Below are 23,124 nucleotides of genomic sequence, written 5' to 3' on the forward strand. Positions count from 1 at the left end.
CTAACTAATGCTTAGAACAGAGCTGTGGTTAAGTCATCATGGCAAGTCATGATAATTCATGCCATCATGGCAGAAATTTGGGGGAGAGAGAGAGAGTTGTCATGGCAGAAATTGAGGTAGAATGATAAATTTTAAAAAGATCTCTCCTTCAGATTTCTGCCATGATGGCACGACTTGTCAGATACAGTTCATTAAGGAGAAGTAAGTTTCAGAATTTGTAATGGGCTAAATAATTCCAAATAGGTTTGTTCAGAGATGAGCAGAAATGTCACTATTACTTGCCATGAAATCATGGCATCAGGTGGGAAATTGTTCAGGCACTTTTAGCCATAATGTTTTGGTGAAAGAATTCAGAGTTTAAATTTATTATTCACATATTCTTCTGGAAAAGGTGTCATTTTTAGATTTCTTTGTTTTCCCTTTCCTGCTGTGACCTTATTTCTTCATGTAGCATGTTTTTGCTTACTAGTAAAATATATTAAATGTAGATTTAACCATATTTGGCACATGGGTGTATTTTAAGTGAGGTTTACTTATCTTTCCATGATATTTGGCTAAATTTTTTTTACTGCACTTACCTGTATCTTGTGGACTTGCTAACTCATACATGTAAGAAAATATTTTTATTACTGAATTTGGTATATTGGAATTTAAGAAGAATATCAGAGATAGTTTTAGTACTCTGAGATAGTTTTAGTACTAAGATGGTTTTTAGTACGTGGTTTTAGTACTCAGTCTCAGTACTCAGAGATAGTTTTAGTACTCAGTCTCTACTCAGATAGTCTCAGTACTCAGATAGTTTAAATACTCAGTCTCTACTCAAATAGTTTTAGTACATGTACTCATATAGGTAGTCTCAGTGCTCAGAGATAGTTTTAGTACTCAGAGATAGTTTCAATACCCAGCAGTTTATTGAAAAGACAAGGGAAGAAGAAACAAGATTTTTTTATTGCAGATTCCAGGAAATACATTTTTACTAAATTGTATGTCAATGTGGTCATGTAGGTGCGTTTAGTTTAACCGAAGTCTGTTTGGTCCTGATTGTTGAATGCTTTCTGCCTTCAGTGTAATCAAAACCTTACAGATGAAAATCATTGATAACTATGGACTTGTACAATTATGACCAGGTACTAAACTTAGTCAAGAAAAGAGGATATCAGGTCTACTGTAGCAAAGAACAGGGTAGTACAAATATTTGTTTTCAAGACATGCTGTTTTCATTGTGACATCACAGTGTAGCATTCGGTCTGGTTTCTACTGGATCACGCCTATAGGCTGACCACTTCCAAAGATCTCAACATAATTTAAAATTGATTTAGCCAGATGTATTTCTTTGGTTGTGTAAATAATGATCTTCCAAAGGAATATGGCTGTATGAAGATCAAAATAATGTGAATAATTGCCATTTAAAGGTAGGTATAATCAGATTCTAACAAAATATCACCCATTTTCGAAACAGTTCTGAATGCCTACATGACCTATATGCCTTTTACTATAGTAGAGTAGCAGTCTCTTTGAGGGAGTCTAATTATCTGTACCCCAAAAAGTCATTTCAGTTTGATTTTACCTGTATACTTGTGTACTGTGTTTCAGGAAGAGTAAAAGAACTTCAGCAGCGGCGTATTCTAGATGAGCCTGCCCGGCGAAGGAGACAGAGGAAAGCACTAGAAGCTTTGGAACAGGACAATTTCCAGGATGATCCACATGCAGATTTGAAAATGAGCAAGAAAGCTCCTAAATTTGAGGAGTCCATTGAGATAGGGAATATAGGTATACAATTTTAGACGGGAAAGCGGTGTGTACCATGTCATATCCCTAACATGGTGTACCATGTTATAGACAGGGGAGTTAGACCTTATCAAAGAGCATTATTGTTTTGTTTATCACGAAGACAGTGTACCATGTCATAGACAGGGAAGTTAGGCCTGATCAAAGTGCACTATTGCTTGGTTTATCCCAAATACAGTGTACTGTGTCATAGACAGTCGGGTTAGGCCTTATCAGTGTGCATCATTGTTTGGTTTATCCCTAATACAGTGTACCCTTTTTAATTTCATACTGTGAAGGAATAGGAATGTTCTAAGGGCAAAAGGATAAGGCATGTTCTAAGGGCAAAAGGATAAGGCATGTTCTAAGGGAAAAAGGATAAGGCATGTTCTAAGAGCAAAATGATAAGGCATGCTCTAAGGGAAAAAGGATAAGGCATGTTCTATGGGCAAAAGGATAAGGCATGTTCTAAGGGCAAAAGGATAAGGCATGCTTTAAGGGAAAAAGGATTAGGCATGTTTTAATGGCGAAAGGATAAGGCATGTTCAAAGGGCAAAAGGATAAGACATGTTCAGAGGGCAAAAGGATTAGGCATGTTTTAATGGCGAAAGGATAAGGCATGTTCAAAGGGCAAAAGGATAAGGCATGTTCAGAGGGCAAAAGGATAAGGCATGTTCTAAGAGCAAAATGAAAAGGCATGCTGTAAGGGAAAAAGGATAAGGCATGTTCTATGGGCAAAAGGATAAGGCATGTTCTAAGGGCAAAAGGATAAGGCATGCTCTAAGGGAAAAAGGATTAGGCATGTTTTAATGGCGAAAGGATAAGGCATGTTCAAAGGGCAAAAGGATAAGGCATGTTCAGAGGGCAAAAGGATAAGGCATGTTCTAAGGGCAAAAGGACACATCACAAAATATTTAGGAAATAGTCATGTTATTTTGAAATAATCTTTATACCCAAACTGGAATATTTTTTTGCCATAATTCTTGGTTTTGACAACTTGACCCTCACTTTTGGCACTCCACTTTATAACTAACATGGCATCAAAGATTTTCAGAATCAATAATTATTTGATAGAAGTAAACACATTTTTAAGGTTAAATAACCAGAAAATTAAGTTACTTTTGTTTTTATGTTTTACATACACAAAATTGGGGGAAAAATCACCATACTAAATTTTCAGTTATACGAAATGTTATATCAACCATATATCTGCACTTATAAGTTGCAAGCAGAATAGACCCTGATCTGCCATTGCATAATGTACAAGTAAATCAGGGCCTTCATTGTTTATTGTACTGATTATGTCGAACAGACTGACTAAAATCAGATCTGACAGCGCATTATGCAACGATAGATCTGAGTGTGTGCATTTTGCAGCTGGACACGATTAAATTAAATGTATATCAAATAGGTGGGGCTTATTTATTCATCTTTTCAGCAATACTGTTCAAACTTGCTTGTATAGCATGTTGTTTTTTTTATACATTTAAATGTTTTGTTCGTTGATATTTTTATAGTTTACATATTGCATTCATTATTGCTTTGTAGTAACAATCTGCACTTTACTTTCACATTTCCATGATGAAATAGAATAGCAAATTATTTGTCATAAAACGTACAATTAATAGAAGTACTAGACTTGTCAAGAGAATATTGGGTGTGTAAGATAAAAATAAAATTAGAATTATACATGGTAAAAATAGAATTATAAGACTTGTCAAGAGAATATTGGGTGTGTAAGATAAAAATAGAATTACAATTATATATGATAAAAATGGAATTACAAGACTTGTCAAGAGAATATTGGGTTTGTAAGATAAAAATAGAAGTACAATTATATATGATAAAAATAGAATTACAAGACTTGTCAAGAGAATATTGGGTTTGTAAGATAAAAATAGAAGTACAATTATATATGATAAAAATAGAATTACAAGACTTGTCAAGAGAATATTGGGTGTGTAAGATAAAAGTAGAATTACAATTATGTATGATAAAAATAGAATTACAAGACTTGTCAAGTGAATATGGGTGGGTGAGACAAAAATATAATTACAAGATTTGTCAGTGGTTGTTGTTGTTCTAGGGTTTAACGCCATTTTTCAGCACAAGATAGGCTATATATGGTGGCCAGTATAACTGGTGGAGAAAGAACCCAGGAAAACCCAGAGAAGAACCACCGACCCATGAGAAGCTACTGGCAAGCTTTCTCACATACCTACATTAGCTGAACCTGGGATTCGAACCCACAATTTGTCAAGTGAATAATAGGTGTGTAAGATAAAAATAGAATTACAAGACTTGTCAAGTGAATAATGGGTGTGTAAAAAAAAAATGGAATTACAAGACTTGTCAAGTGAATAATGGGTGTGTTAGATAAAAATAGAATTACAAGATTTGTCCAGTGCATAATGGGTAAGATAGAAATAGAATTACAAGACATGTCAAGTGATTAATGGGTGTGTTAGATAAAAATAGAACATGAATAATGAGTATGTAATATAAAAATAGAATTACACAACTTGTTAAGTTTATAATGTGTGTGTAAGATAAAAATAGAATTACAAGACTTGTCAAGTGAATAATGGATGTGTGTATGTTAAAAATTGAATTACAAGATTTGTCCAGTGAATAATGCATGTGTAAAATATAAAAAAATATGATGTGGTTGTCCGATGCTAACTCTTCCTTGAATTTTTAAAAGTTTCCTTGACATGTTTTGTCTGCTGTGACTTGATTTAGTTTGTAATTTGTTGGATATTTATTGTCGGCTGTGATATGATTTAGTTTGTAATTTCTTGGATATGTGTTGCCTGCTGTGTTATGAATTGGTTTGTAATTAATGTATGCAAAGTAACAAGAGGAAGAAAATCTGATGGTTTGTGAGTAAAAACTCTGAATGTTTGTGGATAAAATATATGAAGTTTACTAAATAAAACTCAATAGTTTGTATTAAAGAATTTATAATTGAGTTATGAATAATAAATCATTTTTGACTATAGGCCAAATCAGCAGTGCCAAGAAGAAGAAAAAAAACAGAACTGAGTATTTTAAATATCGACTAAAGAAGAGTTTTGCTGCTCTCATTGAGGAAGAGGTAAATAGCCATTTTGTTATCTCCTCCCCACCACCACCCCATTATAGTTATCATTATGTTTGTCTGTCTGTCTGTCATTGAGGAAGAGGTAAATAGCCATTTTGTTATCTCCTCCCCACCACCACCCCAGTGTAGTTGTCATTATGTTTGTCTGTCTGTCTGTCATTGAGGAAGAGGTAAATAGCCATTTTGTTATCTCCTCCCCACCACCACCCCACTGTAGTTATCATTATGTTTGTCTGTCTGTCTGACATTAAGGAAGAGGTAAATAGCCATTTTGTTGTCTCCTCCCCCCCACTTCCCCAGTGTAGTTATCATTATGTTTGTCTGTCAGTCTGTCTGTTCATAGGCATGGTCATCTCTGGAACACAACTCTCACAAAGTTGAAGGTTTCAAGGTATTTCAACCATGTTTGATGAGACACATGTCGAACAGATTGCCTGGAAGTGCCAATGAGACGTGTCCAACAGGTTTCCTGGAAGTGCTAGTGAGACACGTGCCCAGCAGGTTGCCTGGAAGTGCCAGTGAGACACATGCATACATGCCAACCATTACACTTTAGGCATAATCATTATGCTTTTTTCTCCAAATTACACATTATGCTTGACTGTACATGGAGTATGCCTTTTTTTGCCACATTAAGTAATAAAATAAAAATAAAACAATAAAAGTTGTTTTTGTCATTTTTATTAACATCTCTTTCATTCCACTTATATGAGTTTTAGAATATTCTTAAAAAGGTGACTGCTTCATGAAAACAGCGTAAAAGTACTTTCCTTATTTGATATTTATAAAAACTGTATCTATGATCCATTTCCAAGAAAACAGACATGTTTCTTCAAATCTGAACCTTGCCTCACAGGTTTATGTCATTGATAAATTAAGTTGTGAACCAGTCTGTACTTTTAAAGAAAATGATGCCAGATGTTAAGGAAAAAGCTTTACGGTGTGAGTTGTGATGTTATATGATGGAAAATATAAGAGCAGATGGATCTTTTCATACTTCAAAACATGTCAGATCAGATAAAATGACAAATCAACACAGCTTTGCAAACTTTAAAAGTATACGAGAGTAATGTAATAGAGCAATCTGAGCATCTGACATCATAGAGATTTCTGGTTTATGATCATTCATTGAAATTTACATGTGGAATAGTTAATGAGTGCTGAATATAATTAATTTTTCAGTATATTTTGTGCTTGTATTCTGGTCCTAATCCATATTGATTTTGTCCTTTGTGATGAGAATTTTGACCAGCTGCAGAACCAGGTTAGTAGTAAAAATTTGTCTTTTATTCATACATGTATTCAGGCATGTAATATAGAGATGACACTTTTTACACCCAGACTGCATTTTATTGCCACTCATAATAGCAATAATTACGCTTCAACCTCACCGGGTTGGCATGTATGCACATGTCATGCAAGTTGCCTGGAAGTGCCATTGAGACATGTGTCCAGCAAGTTACCTGGAAGTGCCAGTGAGACACATGTTTAGCAAATTGCCTGGAAGTGCCAGTTAATACTTAGACTTTTCAGCATTTGTTATTTTTATGTTACCATAGAAACAAGTTAAAGTGTAAATAGTATACAAAATTGAGAGTACAGGAGAATCATAAGTGGCATATACTGTACATCAAAACTTGTATAAATTCTAGGACTCAGAACTATTTTACTTTCATTTTTTCAGATTGCAATAAATTGCATTTTTTTCTTCTCTTTCTATAAGGTAGAGCTTATCGAATTTTGATTTTGTCCATCCATCCTTCATTTCCAAAGTAACTCAAACTGTCTACACTCTACACTAACCAAACTTTGTGAATGACTTTCACTTGGGGTAAGGAAGAGCCATATCAGGTTTGGGGTCTAAAGGTCAAGGTCATTGCACAATAACTTGAAAGTTCTCTACAATCTACAGTTAAAAAACCAAATGGATATCTTATACTTATTGGGGTAAAGAACCATATTGATTTTATTTTCAAGAGGTCATGGTCACTTTGACGGAAAGAAGCCAAAGGGTTTCTGTATAATAACTTGAGTTATCCACCATCTACAGTTACAAAGTTTGCAGATTGCTTGCACTTGGGATAAGGAAGAACCATTTTGATATCAAGGTCAAAATTCAAGGTCAGTATGATTCATTCACAAAATACCCTATCCGATATTAAAAAATATACTTAGTTCCACACCACAGAGTAAAATACCAGATCAAATATTACAACATTGATTTAGTGGATGTCTTGCAGATTAAGCATATCAAATTTCAGGTGAAAGTATCAAAGGTCAAAGTCACTGTGGCTTAAAGAATAAAAGTTTTTTGCATAATGACATTAGTTTTACATCACATACAAGCACTAAACTTCGTCAATTTCTTGCATCTGTAGTAAGGACAAAGCTTGTTGATGTTAAATGAACTTTACTAGTGTCTACACAGAGCACTGTTAAACATGGGACAGGTGTATAATATACATTACCCTATTTGTGTCTACACAGAGCACTGTTAAACATGGGACAGGTGTTTAATGTACTTTACTAGTGCCTACACCAAGCACTGTTACACATGGGACAGATGTATAATGTACATTACCCTACTAGTGTCTTCATAGAACACTATTAAACATGGGGCAGGTGTATAATGTACATTACCTTACTAGTGCCTTCACAGATCACTATTAAACATAGGACAAGTTTGTAATGTACATTACCCTACTAGTATCTTCATAGAGCACTATTTAACATGGGGCAGGTGTATAATGTACCCTACTAGTGTCTTCATAGAGCACAATTTAACATGGGGCAGGTGTATAATGTACCCTACTAGTGTCTTCACAGAGCACAATTTAACATGGGCCAGGTGTATAATGTACATTACCCTACTAGTGTCTTCATAGAGCACAGTTTAACATAGGGAAGGTGTATAATGTACATTACCCTACTAGTTTCTTCATAGAGCACAATTTAACATGGGGCAGGTGTATAATTTACATTACCCTACTAGTTTCTTCATAGAGCACAATTTAACATGGGGCAGGTGTATAATGTACATTACCCTACTAGTGTCTTCAAAGAGCACAATTTAACATGCGGCAGGTGTATAATGTACATTACCCTACTAGTGTCTTCATAGAGCACAATTTAACATGGGGCAGGTGTATAATGTACATTACCCTACTAGTGTCTTCACAGAGCACAATTTAACATGGGGCAGGTGTATAATGTACATTACCCTACTAGTGTCTTCACAGAGCACAATTTAACATGGGGCAGGTATATACTGTACATTACCCTACTAGTGTCTTCAGAGAGCACAATTTAACATGGGGCAGGTGTATAATGTATATTACCCTACTAGTGTCTTCATAGAGCACAATTTAACATGGGGCAGGTGTATAATGTACATTACCCTACTAGTGTCTTCATAGAGCACAATTTAACATGGGGCAGGTGTATAATGTACATTACCCTACTAGTGTCTTCATAGAGCACAATTTAACATGGGGCATGTGTATAATGTACATTACCCTACTAGTGTCTTCAAAGAGCACAATTTAACATGGGGCAGGTGTATAATGTACATTACCCTACTAGTGTCTTCATAGAGCACAATTTAACATGTGGCAGGTGTATAATGTACATTACCCTACTAGTGTCTTCATAGAGCACAATTTAACATTGGGAAGATGTATAATGTACATTACCCTACTAGTTTCTTCATAGAGCACAATTTAACATGGGGCATGTGTATAATGTACATTACCCTACTAGTGTCTTCAAAGAGCACAATTTAACATGGGGCAGGTGTATAATGTACCATTCATAGTATTTTTATTTAGTCATAAAGACATTTTTCTTGAATGCCAAAGATTTGTACATGCTAGGAATTTGAAACTGTCAAATCACTTATCATGCCACATTCATTGTATGTCTCATGTGAAGTTACCATTTCCTTTTTGTTGCTAATTCTATGCAAGAAGCTAAGTGTTGATACATATTTGGCCAGTTTTAATATTTAAATATTATAAAATAAAATACACAAGCCTGATAATTTTTGAAATTTCAACTAATGAACAAGCACTTGTGATTGTTCACATTATATAAATCATGTCCTTTAATATATTGTAGCAAAAAGGTCATTTTGTATAGAAGGTTATCGTATTTAATCAAAGACAAGTCTTCATGATTTGAATTACTTTTAATTTTGACCACTATTAACCAAAACATGAGAGTCAGTTACAAGGCATCTTCAGGGATGAGCCCTTTATAATGTTCAAATAAGGGGAAAACACTTGCCCATTTCAATATTAAAAGTTCCAAATTTAAAAAATGTTCATGTGTTGAGTGATGATTTCACTGCACTTTACATATGTTAAATTGTTTTCCAATCTGAATCATTGAATAACTCATCATATTTGGCCAATACACACTATCTCATTGGGGCATTGTTATGTCGACACACATTATCCCATTGGGCTATTGTTATGTCAATACACATTATCTCATTGAGGCATTGTTATGTCAGTACACATTATCTCACAGGAGCATTGTTATGTCAATACACATTATCTCACTGAGGCATTGTTATGTCAATACACATTATCTCATTGAGGCATTGTTATGTCAATACACATTATCTCACAGGAGCATTGTTATGTCAATACACATTATCTCACTGAGGCATTGTTATGTCAATACACATTATCTCACAGGAGCATTGTTATGTCAATACACATTATCTCATTAGGATATTGTTGTGTCAGTACACATTATCTCATTGGGGCATTGTTATGTTGATACACATTATCTCATTGGGGCATTGTTATGTCAACATACATATCTCATTGGGGCATTGTTATGTGAATACACATTATCTCATTGGGGCATTCTTATGTCAGTATACATTATCTCATGGGGGCATTGTTATGTCAATACAAATTATCTCATTTGGGCATTCTTATGTCAGTAGACATTTTCTCATTAGGGCATTGTTATGTCAACACACATCTCATTGGGTATTGTTATGTCACTACACATCTCATTGGGGTATTGTTATTTCAGTACACATTATCTTATTGGAGCATAGTTATTTCAATACACATTACCAAACAGGGGCATTGTTATGTCAATACACATTATCTCACAGGGGCATTGTTATGTCAGTACACATTATTTCATTGGGGCATTGTTATATACGGTTGGAGTTTCTAATCCCTCATGTACAAGTCTTTGCAAATACTAATCCTAACAAGTCTTCAATTTTGTTGCAGCAAATGTTAAGCACAGATCCACCCAATTACTTCAGTGCCTCCACTCCTCCTTCAAAGTTCCCAGAGAGACATTTCTGTGCAGTGTGTGGATATCCTTTATAATTAATTATACATGCATTCAGTAATTTCTTGTGATAATGCTGTGTATGACAGCCATAGAGTATATTGCCTTATAATGGGTTAGGGTTTATGTGTATGACAGTCATAGAGAACTACGCCTTATAATGGGATGGGGTTTATGTGTATGACAGCCATAGAGTACACTGCCTTATAATGGGATGGGGTTTATGTGTATGACAGCCATAGAGTATACTGCTTTTAGTGGGTTAGGGTTTATGTGTATGACAGTCATAGAGTACACTGCTTTATAGTGGGATGGAGTGTATATGTATGACAGCCATAGAGTACACTGCCTTATAATGGGATGGGGTTTATGTGTATGACAGCCATAGAGTATACTGCCTTATAATAAGATGGAGTTTATGTGTTTGACAATCATAGAGTATACAGCCTTATAATGGGATGGGGTTTATGTGTATGGCAGCCATAGAGCACACTGCCTTATAATGGGATGGAGTTTATGTGTATGACAGCCATAGAGTACACTGCCTTGTAATGGGATGGGGTTTATGTGTATGACAGCCATAGAGTATACTGCCTTATAATAAGATGGAGTTTATGTGTTTGACAATCATAGAGTATACAGCCTTATAATGGGATGGGGTTTATGTGTATGGCAGCCATAGAGCACACTGCCTTATAATGGGATGGAGTTTATGTGTATGACAGCCATAGAGTACACTGCCTTGTAATGGGATGGGGTTTATGTGTATGACAGCCATAGAGTATACTGCCTTATAATAAGATGGAGTTTATGTTTTTGACAATCATAGAGTATACAGCCTTATAATAGGATGGGGTTTATGTGTATGACAGCCATAGAGTACACTGCCTTGTAATGGGATGAGGTTTATGTGTATGACAGCCATAGAGTACACTGCCTTATAATGGGATGGGGTTTATGTGTATGGCAGCCATAGAGCACACTGCCTTATAATGGGATGGAGTTTATGTGTATGGCAGCCATAGAGCACACTGCCTTATAATGGGATGGGGTTTATGTGTATGGCAGCCATAGAGCACACTGCCTTATAATGGGATGGGGTTTATGTGTATGGCAGCCATAGAGCACACTGCCTTATAATGGGATGGGGTTTATGTGTATGGCAGCCATAGAGCACACTGCCTTATAATGGGATGGGGTTTATGTGTATGGCAGCCATAGAGCACACTGCCTTATAATGGGATGGGGTTTATGTGTATGGCAGCCATAGAGCACACTGCCTTATAATGGGATGGGGTTTATGTGTATGGCAGCCATAGAGCAAACTGCCTTATAATGGGATGGGGTTTATGTGTATGGCAGCCATAGAGCACACTGCCTTATAATGGGATGGGGTTTATGTGTATGGCAGCCATAGAGTACACTGCCTTATAGTGGGATAGGGTTTATGTGTATGACAGCCATTGAGTATACAGCCTTATAGTGGGATGGGGTTTATGTGTATGGCAGCCATAGAGTACACTACCTTATAGTGGGATGGGGTTTATGTGTATGACAGCCATTGAGTATACAGCCTTATAGTGCTAAGTGGGATGGGGTTTATGTATTTGACAGCCATAGAGTATACTGCCTTATAATAGGATGGGGTTTATGTGTATGACAGCCATAGAGTACACTGCCTTATAATGAAGCATGATATATTATTTTACTGCCACATATTGAATTGGGATACTGTATTATCATTTATTTTTGTTGGGCTCAATTTTCATGGTTTTGTATTAAAAAAAGAAGGCATTTTCATGGGTACTTAAATTTGTGGTTTTGCCTGTGAATATTTGCATATTAGTAGGTATTTAATTTCATGGTTTAACCTCTAAAAAGACCTAAAATAAAGACAACAAAAGAATGAAATTATGCCAGCGCAGATGACAGTTTAATGTTTAAAACAATACTACCACCTGTATGACACAGTACTGAAACTACTCTTCTAAAAGTAGTTAATGACATTCTGTCTGGTTTCGATAGCAGAAAGATTACAGTCCTCACCCTCCTTGATTTGTCTGCAGCATTTGACACAATAGACCATGATATATTCACCATCTCCAGCATGTATTTGGCATTCGTGATAGAGCCTTACTGTGGTTCAAGTCCTACTTGGTCAGCAGGACACAAACTGGGTCTGCAAATTGAATACACTCCAGCCCAGTTAATGTATGTTTTAGTGTTCCACAGGGGTCTGTTCTTGGACCTATTCTGTTCATTCTATACACTCAGCTGCTCTCAAGTGTCATAGATCATCATCCAGTGTCTCATAAACATTATGCTGATGACGCCCATACAAATCTAGCCACCCAGCTGAAGTTGATGCTACCATCCAAGGTGTAGAGAGGTGCATTTCTGATGTGAAATCATGGATGACGTGTAATAAGCTGCAGATGAATGTTGATAAAACTCAATATCTACTTCAGAAACTTCAAAAAGTTCAAAACACAGCTGCTCGGATCATACTTAGAGTACCATAATCAGAGCACACCTTCCCGCTGCTTTATACCCTACACTAGTCTGGCTATCCATTCAATCCAGAATCAAACACAAAATTTGTTCTCTGTGCTACGTTTCACTGATGGACTCCAGTCCAACATACCTATCCAACCTCACCCATGTGTACCCACCAGCAAGATGCTTACGCTCCTCTTCTGACAATCATATACTCATTATTCCCACTACAAAAACAGAGTCATATGGACAACGTTCTTTTGCATACCAGGGCCCAGCAACGTGGAATGAATTGCCCACTGAAATTAGACACAAAGACACAGTGATCTCATTAACTGTGCTCTTAAAACTCACTTATTTTGACTGCAAGACCAAACTTAAAGACTTGATAATGTTTTCTACCTTAAATATTTTCAGCATGTTTTTTATGTTTTCTAATTTCATGGTGTTTGTTTTTTTTGTAATAATATTATTATATATGTTTTTATGTTATAGGTGTTGTCTAATGTTGTAAAGCGCTTAGAGCTTCTAAAGATTAGGTGCTATACAAAGTCCTCATTATTATTATTATTATTATTATTATGAGAACAAATTAAAGACCTGGCAAGTTCAATACTTACACTGTTTTCGACCAATTGAATAACATAATATATGCAGGCAATTAACATGCAACGCTAACATGCAAACCATGCATATATACACTAACATGCAAACATGCATATATACACTAACATGCAAACCATGCATACAGACATAAACATGCAAACCATGCATACAGACATAAACATGCAAACCATGCATACAGACATTAACATGCAAACCATGCATACAGGCATTAACATGCAAACCATGCATACAGACATTAACATGCAGACCATGCATACAGACATAAACATGCAAACCATGCATACAGACATAAACATGCAAACCATGCATACAGTCATAAACATGCAAACCATGCATACTGTCATAAACATGCAAACCATGCATACAGACATTAACATGCAAACCATGCATACAGACATTAACATGCATATCATACATATATACACTAACATGCAAACCATGCATATATACACTAACATGCAAACATGCATATATACACTAGCATGCAAACCATGCATACAGACATAAACATGCAAACCATGCATACAGACATAAACATGCAAACCATGCATACAGACATTAACATGCAAACCATGCATACGACATTAACATGCAAACCATGCATACAGACATAAACATGCAAACCATGCATACAGACATAAACATGCAAACCATGCATACAGACATAAACATGCAAACCATGCATACAGACATAAACATGCAAACCATGCATACAGTCATAAACATGCAAACCATGCATACAGACATTAACATGCAAGCCATGCATACAGACATTAACATGCAAACCACGCATACAGACATTAACATGCATATCATGCATATATACACTAACATGCAAACCATGCATATATACACTAACATGCAAACAGACATTAACATGCAAACCATGGATACAGACATTAACATGCAAACCATGCATATATACACTAACATGCAAACCATGCATATATACACTAACATGCAAACCATGCGTACAGACATTAACATGCAAACTGTGCATATATACACTAACATGCATATCATAAGGTAAGACTCGTCTATCTATCTATCTATCTATCTATGTATCTATCGATCTATCTGTCTGTCTGTCAGTCTGTCTATGAATCAATCAATCAATCAAGGGTTATGTGATCCTAAAACAAAGAAGCTGCTGTTTCCTTAACATATCCACATTTCCATCCAGCTACATCTGTGTATCCTGTGGGTCTCGCTATTGTAGTGTAAAATGTCTCGGAACCCATCAAGACACAAGGTTTGTATCTCATTCCCAGTCTTGTTATTATAATGTCTCAGAACCCATCAAGACACAAGGTTTGTATCTCATTCCCTATCTTGTTATTGCAGTGCCAGATGTTTGCAAATCCATCAAGATACAAGGTTTGTATCTCATTCACTTGACTATTTGCACCTGCACCCAGCGTGTTTTGTTTCCTCATTTGTACTTACAATTAGAGACCAGTAGTCCTGATTGCAGATACAGGGACCTGTTATCATGGTCAACTTTAAACTTAATTACTGTTTACTAACTACATTAGAACTTTGAAAACATGAAGTACTGCAGGACTAAATTTTTGGTTCCATGTTGGGGAAGTTGTTTCAAATTCTCAGTACCACAGACTAGATTTTTGAGTGACTTATCAAACTTGTAATGTACCAATGCTGAGTACTTTATTCACCACAGTGTTAATCAATGTGAGTGTTTAATTTTTTATTACAGTAGAAAAAATTAATTGTTCTAGATGTTGTTTATCTCATTTTACAAAATTTAATCTTAGAATTGTTTTGGGGTAAATGATTGCCATCATATTGTTAATATATTTGATTTGGTAAATAATGTATTCTTTTTACAGACACAGCTCTGTCATATTAGTATATACTGCACTGTACAAAATTATTGACACAACACTGATATAATAGTATATACTGTACTGTATTAAATTATTGACACAACACTGATATATAGGTATAACTGTACTGTATAAAGTTATTGACACAGCACTGATATATAGGTATATACTGCTCTTTACAAAATGAGAGGTTTTCAGGCAACTTGTTCTCCTTGACAATGACAAATGTGTCAATTTATATACCTGTCTTAGGTTATGTATACACAGTAAAAGTTTGAAATGGAGTGTCAGGGACTCTGGGCATATTGAGGATCAGACTTGGTCTTTGAAGAGTAACAGCTGAATTCTTAAAGTCATTTATTTATCATTTTCTTTTTTTTCTTACTGTACTCATAATTTATGTACCCATATTGCCTTGTCATAAAGTACATTGATACATACATATTTTTTATGCTGAGTGTAAATTCCAAGTTATTTGATTTGTAATTATAGAAAATGTGTTATCTAGTTTGGTTTTGAATGTCTTCATTGTATACACCAGTTGGTTATACATTAATATACAATTACTGTACAATAATTATTGCTGCTGTATTTGATTTTTCTTTATTGCTTTGTTTGAATAATTTACTGATCAGAAAAAATGAGTTTGTGTCACCTATTAATTTGTATATTTCTTTAATTGGCTTTTTCATTTCCAAAATTTTTCCAGTGATTGCAACATTGCTGATAAGTATTTTGTGATAATTTCATGAATGCTGAAATTTTAAAATCTGAATTTGTATATCAATAAATCTTTCTTCCATTGGCCATACCCTGTCAAGCAAGATTTTTCTGTTTGCCCTACTTAATTGAGCAAGCTTTTTTCTATTTGCCTTACTCAAATGGGCAAGCTTTCTCTTTAGCCCTTCTCAAGTGGTCTAGCTTATTCTATTTGCACTACACATTTGGGCTGGGTTTTTCTGTTTGCCCTACACATTTGGGTTGGCATTTTCTATTCTTACTCAAATGTTCAAGCTTATTCTATTAGCCCCACTAAATTGGGCAAGCTTTTGTTCAGTCACAAGAGTATATAATTATATACCAGTAGTGGGCTTGGAGGTCAAGGTTGTTAATGGACTGTAAGAATACATGCAGTGGGATAGGTGATTGATAGATGCCATGCTTAGCAAAGGGCATAGTCATGCTAGTGCATTTCAGTTTTGACAGCTGATATATTTAAAATCCCAGGAGGCTAAATTCTGCTGAGTAATACCATTGAAATATATACTCCCTAGATGGATGCTCACAGACTTTAAATTTAGACTTCCTAATTGCTCAGACTGTTCAAGGCTGTCAACCAGACTACTCACCTTGTTCATTATCTTGATTCTTTGATCATAAGAACTATAAGTAAGTGTGATCATTGCAATGCTGAGCTTTGCCATAACGTTTGTTTCTTGTTATTGGTCTTATCAACACTTTTAACATATTATTGGCAATATCATGCAGGGAAAAGGAGAGCTAAGCAATTCTTGCAAGGACACAGAGCAACAGCCAGCCCAGGCTGCCCTTGGTGGATGTTGAACCTGCAACCCTAGGATTACAAGTCCCAATAAAAACTAATTTCTTGTTGGTTTCTCCAGGGTTAGTTTAGTTATCAGCACAAGGTATTGTTTATCATAGAATTCCCAAAACATCACAAGACTTTACAGGAAGCTAAATTGGGCATATGCAGGAGACATTAAGTTTGAAACCTTCAAGCATTAAAATTCAGTTTTACTATCTCACTGAGTATTGAGAGAGCTCTACCAGGTTTGCATCTGTGGAAGCTCTACAAGTGTTTGCCTCTTTGTCCCTGGTTATTGAGAAAGCTTGAAATTGTTTGCCTTTTTGTCCCTGGTTATTCAGAGAGCTTGAAATTGTTTGCCTCTTTTTCCTTGCTTATTGAGCAAGGTCTGCAAGTGTTTGCCTGTGTCCTTGGTTATTGTGAGAGCTCTACAAGTGTGTCAGCATCATCAATATTATTGTGATATTAAGTCTATATATATATATATATATATATATATATATATATATATATATATATATATATATATATATATATATATATATATATATATATTTCAGACATAACACTTTTATCAACAGAAAGGGTATGTCATTCCTTCTGTTGTTTTTGCTTTTTCATTCTCGTAATTTTTTCATATTTACTTATGTACTTGCTTATATGCCAGGTCCAACTTCAGACAACCTAATCCTTTATCTGTGATCGCATAATGCACTGGCAGATCTGGGTCCATTTTGTTTGTTCTGTTGATAACTCATAGCAAACTGTATAGACCCAGATCTGTCAGGGGTTCTGGGTAACTGAGTGGTCTGTTTCCTTTACAGATCACTCACATATCTCCTCTGGGTGCATGGGATCAAGTCTTGGCTCAGCCTGTGTGGATATGTGAAAAGTTTGCCAGCACATTTCCATTGTTTGGTGGTTCTTCCCAGGTATTTCATCCACCAAATATACTAGTTACCATGTATAACAAATCATGTACTGAAAAATGTTGTTAAATCCAGAAAGTAATAAAGCCATAGACCAGATCTACCAGCACATTATGCAATGACAGATCTGATCTGTGCAGTTTGCAGTTGGACTCGACCTATAAATGAGTATATATGGTATGCTTAATTTTTATGGACTCAAAATTTTGGGGGCCCCGAGTGGCCGAGTGGTCTAAAGTGCTCACCGTTACAGATCACTGCCATCTCACCTCAGTCTGCGTCGGTTTGATTCTCGGATTCGGCTAATGTGGTTATGTGAGAAAGCTTGCCAGTAGCTTCTTGCTGGTTGGTGGTTCCCCGGGTTCTTCCTCCACCATTAATACTGGCTGCCATGCATAGCCTATCTTGTGCTGTAAAATGGCGTTAAACCCTACTACAACAATAAAAAAAACAATCAAAATTTTGCATACACATCACTCAAATTTTGAATACACTACTCTGAAATTTTATATACATGGCACTCAGATTTTGAATACACAACACTCAAATTTTGCATACACAGCACTCAGATTTATACACAGCATTCAAATTTTGCATACAAAGCACACATTTTGCATACACAACACTCAAATTTTGTATAGGCAACACTCAAATTTTGCATAGACAACACTCAAATTTTGTATACACAGCACTCAAATTTTGCATACACAATGCTCAAATTTTATATACACATCACTCAGATTTTGCCTACAAAACACTCAAATTTTGCATACACAACACTCAAATTTTGAATACACAGCACTCAAATTTTGAATACACTACACTCAAATATGTACACAGCACTCAAATTTTGCATACACAACACTCAAATTTTGCATACACAGCACTCAAATTTTGCATACACAACACTTAAATTTTGCATACACAACACTCAGATTTTGAATACACAGCACTCAAATGATGCATACACAGCACTCAAATTTTGAATATACAACACTCAAATTTTGCATGCACAGCACTCAAATGTATACACAGCATTCAAATTTTGCATACACAGCACATTTTGCATACACAACACTCAAATTTTGCATACACTGCACTGAAATTTTGCATACACAGCACTCAAATTTATACACAGCATTCAGATTTTTTGCATATTCAGCACACATTTTGCATACACAACACTCAAATTTTGAATAGACAACACTCAAATTTTGCATAAACAGTACTCAAATTTTGCATACACGGCACTCAGATTTATACATAATGCTCAAATTTTGCATACACAGCATTCAAATTTATACATAGTGCTCAAATTTTGCATACACAACACTTAAATTTTGCATGCACAGCACTCAAACTTTCCATACACAGCACTCAAATTTTGCATACACAACACAAATTTTGAGTAGATAGCACTCAAATTTTGCATACACAGCAAACAAATTTTGAATACACTACATGGAAATTTTACATACACTGCACTCAAATTTTGCATACACAAACAAAAATTTTCAACACACAATACTCAAATTTTGCATACACAGCACTCAGATTTATACACACCATTAAAATTTTGCATACACAGCACACATTTTGCATGCACAACACTCAAATTTTGAATAGACAACACTCAAATTTTGCATAGACAGCACTCAAATTTTGCCTACACAGCACTCAAATTTTGAATACACTACACTCAAATTTTTACATACACGGCACTCAAATTTTGCCTACAAAACACTCAAATCTTGCATACACAGCAAATGTATACACAGCATTCAAATGTTGCATACACAGCACTCAAATTTTGCATACACAACACTCAAATTTTGTATACACAGCACTCAGATTTTGAATACACAGCACTCATGTTGCATACACAGCACTCAAATTTTGAATACACTACACTCAAATATTATGCACACAGCACTCAAATTTTGCATACATGGAACTCAAATTTTGCATACAAAATGCTCTAATTTTGCATATACAACACTCAAACTTTGCATACACAGCACTTAAATTTTGAATACACTGCACTCAAATTTTACATACACGGCACTCAAATTTTTTGCATACATGGCACTCAGATGTTGGATACACATCACTCAAATTTTGAATACACAACACTCAAATTTTATATACACAGCACTCAAATTTTGCATACACAACACTCAAATTTTGCACACAAAACACTCAAATTTTGCATACACAGCACTCAAATTTTGCATACATGGCACTCAAATTTTGCATGCACAGAACTCAAATTTTTCATACACAGTACTCAAAATTTTCATCCAAAACACACAAATTTTGCATATACACAAATTTTGCATACACAGCACTCAAATTTTTGCATACAAAGCACTCAAATTTTGCATACACAGCACTCAAATTTTTCATTCACAGAACTCAAATTTGGCATACACAATACTCAAGTTTTGCATAGACGGCACTCAAATTTTGCATACACAACACTCAAATTTTGCATACACAGCACTCAAATGTTGGATACACAGCACTCAAATTTTGAATACACAACACTCAAAATTTTGAATACACAACACTCAAATTTTGCATACACAACACTCAAATTTTGCACACAAAACACTCAAATTTTGCATACACGGCACTCAAATTTTGGATGCACAGAACTCAAATTTTGCATACACAATACTCAAATTTTGCATACAAAACACTCAAATTTTTGCATACACAGCACTCAAATTTTGCATATACACTCAAATTTTGCATACACAGCACTCATATTTTGCATACACGGCACTCAAATTTTGCTTACACAATACTCAAGTTTTGCATACACAACACTCAAATTTTGCATATACACTCAAATTTTGCATACACAACACTCAAATTTTGCATACACAGCACTCAAATTTTTCATTCACAGAACTCAGATTTTGCATACATGGAACTCAAATTTTGCATACAAAGCACTCAAATTTTGCATACACAGCACTCAAATTTTTCATTCACAGAACTCAGATTTTGCATACATGGAACTCAAATTTTGCATACAAAGCACTCAAATTTTGCAGTCACAACACTCAAATTTTGCAGTCACAACACTCAAATTTTGCATACACATCACTCAAATTTTGCATACACATCACTCAAATTTTGCATACACATCAAATATTGCATACACAACACTCACATTGTTCATATACTCTTACTGTTCATACAGTATGTTTCAAACACCGATTTTTCACACTAATTTTTCATACTCATTTTTCATGTTCTGTTTCATATACTCTTAATTTTTCATATATTTTGATTTTCACTATTTTTCATACACCATCAATCATTACAAATTACTTATTACAAATTACTATTATTATTTGTCTTTGATTTTGGTTTAGAGAACTTTTCTTTTGTTTGTATTTTAGGATGCCTAAAAAAACGAAATTGCAGTCAAAATTGTGTTTTATAATCTATTTTTTTAAATCAGGAAGTAGTCACAAAATAATTTCATGTTTCATATTCATTTCAGATGCTTGAAGTGGACAGCCTAGAAACCAGTTCACCCTATTGCAAATCACTTCGACGAAATTGTTTTGCAACAAATAACTGTCCAGGATAAAATTTAAAAATTCTATGGATTAAAGCAAATTCCTGTTGAGAAATGCAATCCATGAGTTATGCCTAATTCTTGTGGTGTTAATGGTGATGCCTGACTGGTGTGGGGGCATTAAGACACAGCCTGTCTGAAACAGTTCAGTAGTGTGGAGTAGATTGTTAGACACATCTACAGGGTCAGCCTGTAATTCAACAGTTTTACTGGAGGAGAAAATCCTGATCTGTCCACACACAGAAACTATTCAGGAGAAAGGAAGTCGTGATGGATCAGACAATAAACTAAATCTCTGATTACAGTGAACTGTGTCATGAAAAATTATCTACCTGCAAGAAAATAAATGACTTTGTGAAAATCTTTGATAATTTTTTAGTGTCAAGCCTGTCCCATGATCTACTTGATTTCAGTGTCAGACATGTCTCACAGTTCACAAGGTTTCATTGTCAGGCCTGTCCCATGATCTATAATGTTTCAGTGCAAGACTCATATTTTTTACATTTCCACATGATTGATCTGTTCATGCTGTATTTCAGTCTCACATAGTTGATCTGTTCATGCTGTAATTCAGTCTCACATGGTTGATCAGTTCATGCTGTATTTCAATCTCGCATGGCTGATCTGTTCATGCTGTTTTTCAGTATCACATGGCTGATCTCAGTTTGTTTAGTATTGTATTTACACTGTAAAGCTAAAAATATTTTTAAAGTGCACAAAGATGGGGTCTATAGTAAATACAAAACTGTATTAGTGTTTTGTATTTCATTTATACTGTAAAACTAAATATATTTTTAAAGTGCAAAAAGAGGGTGTTGTAGTAAATACATTACCATATCAGTGTTTTGTATCTCATTTACAATGCAGTTTTAAATATCTTTAAAGCACAAAAAGAGGGGGTCTGTGATAAGACAAAACCCTATTAGTGTTTTAGATTTCATTTACACTGAAAAGCTAAACATATTAATAAAGTACAAAAATAAAGGAATCTGACCTACAACCTGGCTCTTAAATTGTGTCTTAGTTACTAATTCATACCCTTTACATCAGAAGTGGTCAGTGTTATTATTGTGTTCAGCTTTTAATTTGGGTGGATTTATTTATTCAAATTATTCACTGGAATTTCAAAGTGAAGCAGCAGGGAGGGCGAACAGACCAATGGTCGAAAAACGTCCAAATGTCGAAAATAAACCTTCCTACAAACGATCGACACTTTTACTGAGAAAATCTCTCCAGAATTTTTCTAATTAATATTACTCCATTGTCGTTGGTGATTTTTTTCTAGTTTATTATGCACGCCCTTTACGCAATTACGTCTTAATTGAGGTCGCACCCTTCCTGCTGCTGTTAATTAAAAAATTGTTATGTCAAAATAATGGTCCATCCAGAATCTCACACAGCTAGATTAGCCCGAGAGAGACTAGAAGCAATTAAGAAATTTCTCCCTGTTAGAGACTCATTTAGAGAAAACTTACGAGCGCAGCAGGAAACACGAGCTGAATTTGCAGAAGGCGCAGAACAGTTATTTAAACCCGTCACAAAAGTTACTGAAGGACTTGTTCCATCAGTTAAACAAACTTAAAAAATAGCAGCAAGAGCTAAGAAAATAAAAGAAATTTTACGGGCTCTTCCAACTGACATAGCTGCAGTTCAGCCTCCACCCATCAGTGAAGAAATACTCAAAGGTATTGGTAAAATTCGTGCTGAAATAGGTGATATAAAAGATCGTGTACCAGAAACAGAAACAGAGCAAGCAAGGGCTAAGGTTGGTGCAAACAATAAATTTACCAAAGAAAGTATTAATTTAATAAAGAAAATTGAAAATGTAGATAAATTAGCTGAATTTATCGAAATATTTTATGATCAGCGAGAAAGACTTTTAAAATCCGAGT

At 35.1% G+C, this 23,124-nt stretch overlaps 1 protein-coding gene across 5 annotated transcripts in view; it reads left to right on the forward strand.

Moving 5' to 3' along the window:
- LOC149798745 (zinc finger HIT domain-containing protein 1-like) overlaps positions 1–22,232 on the forward strand; it is a 28,263-nt gene extending 6,031 nt beyond the window's left edge. The window contains exons 2-7 of one of the 5 annotated variants that reach the window (XM_089957615.1): positions 1,594–1,770; positions 4,770–4,864; positions 10,129–10,217; positions 14,487–14,567; positions 17,533–17,640; positions 21,155–22,232. In XM_089957615.1, coding sequence (XP_089813741.1) covers positions 1,594–1,770; positions 4,770–4,864; positions 10,129–10,217; positions 14,487–14,567; positions 17,533–17,640; positions 21,155–21,176 — 572 coding nt within the window. In that variant the 3' untranslated portion in view covers positions 21,177–22,232. Of the gene's footprint in view, positions 1–1,593; positions 1,771–4,769; positions 4,865–5,213; positions 5,579–10,128; positions 10,218–14,486; positions 14,568–14,659; positions 14,693–17,532; positions 17,641–21,154 lie in introns of those variants that run through there. The other 4 variants (XM_089957616.1, XM_089957618.1, XM_089957619.1 and 1 more) reach the window with 4 other exon arrangements.
- Positions 22,233–23,124: the final 892 nt, after the last annotated feature.

This window comes from Sinohyriopsis cumingii, chromosome 5 (genome assembly GCF_028554795.1).
Source record: "Sinohyriopsis cumingii isolate HCF-2022 chromosome 5, ASM2855479v2, whole genome shotgun sequence".
In the NCBI taxonomy this organism is placed as follows: Eukaryota; Metazoa; Mollusca; class Bivalvia; order Unionida; family Unionidae; genus Sinohyriopsis; species Sinohyriopsis cumingii.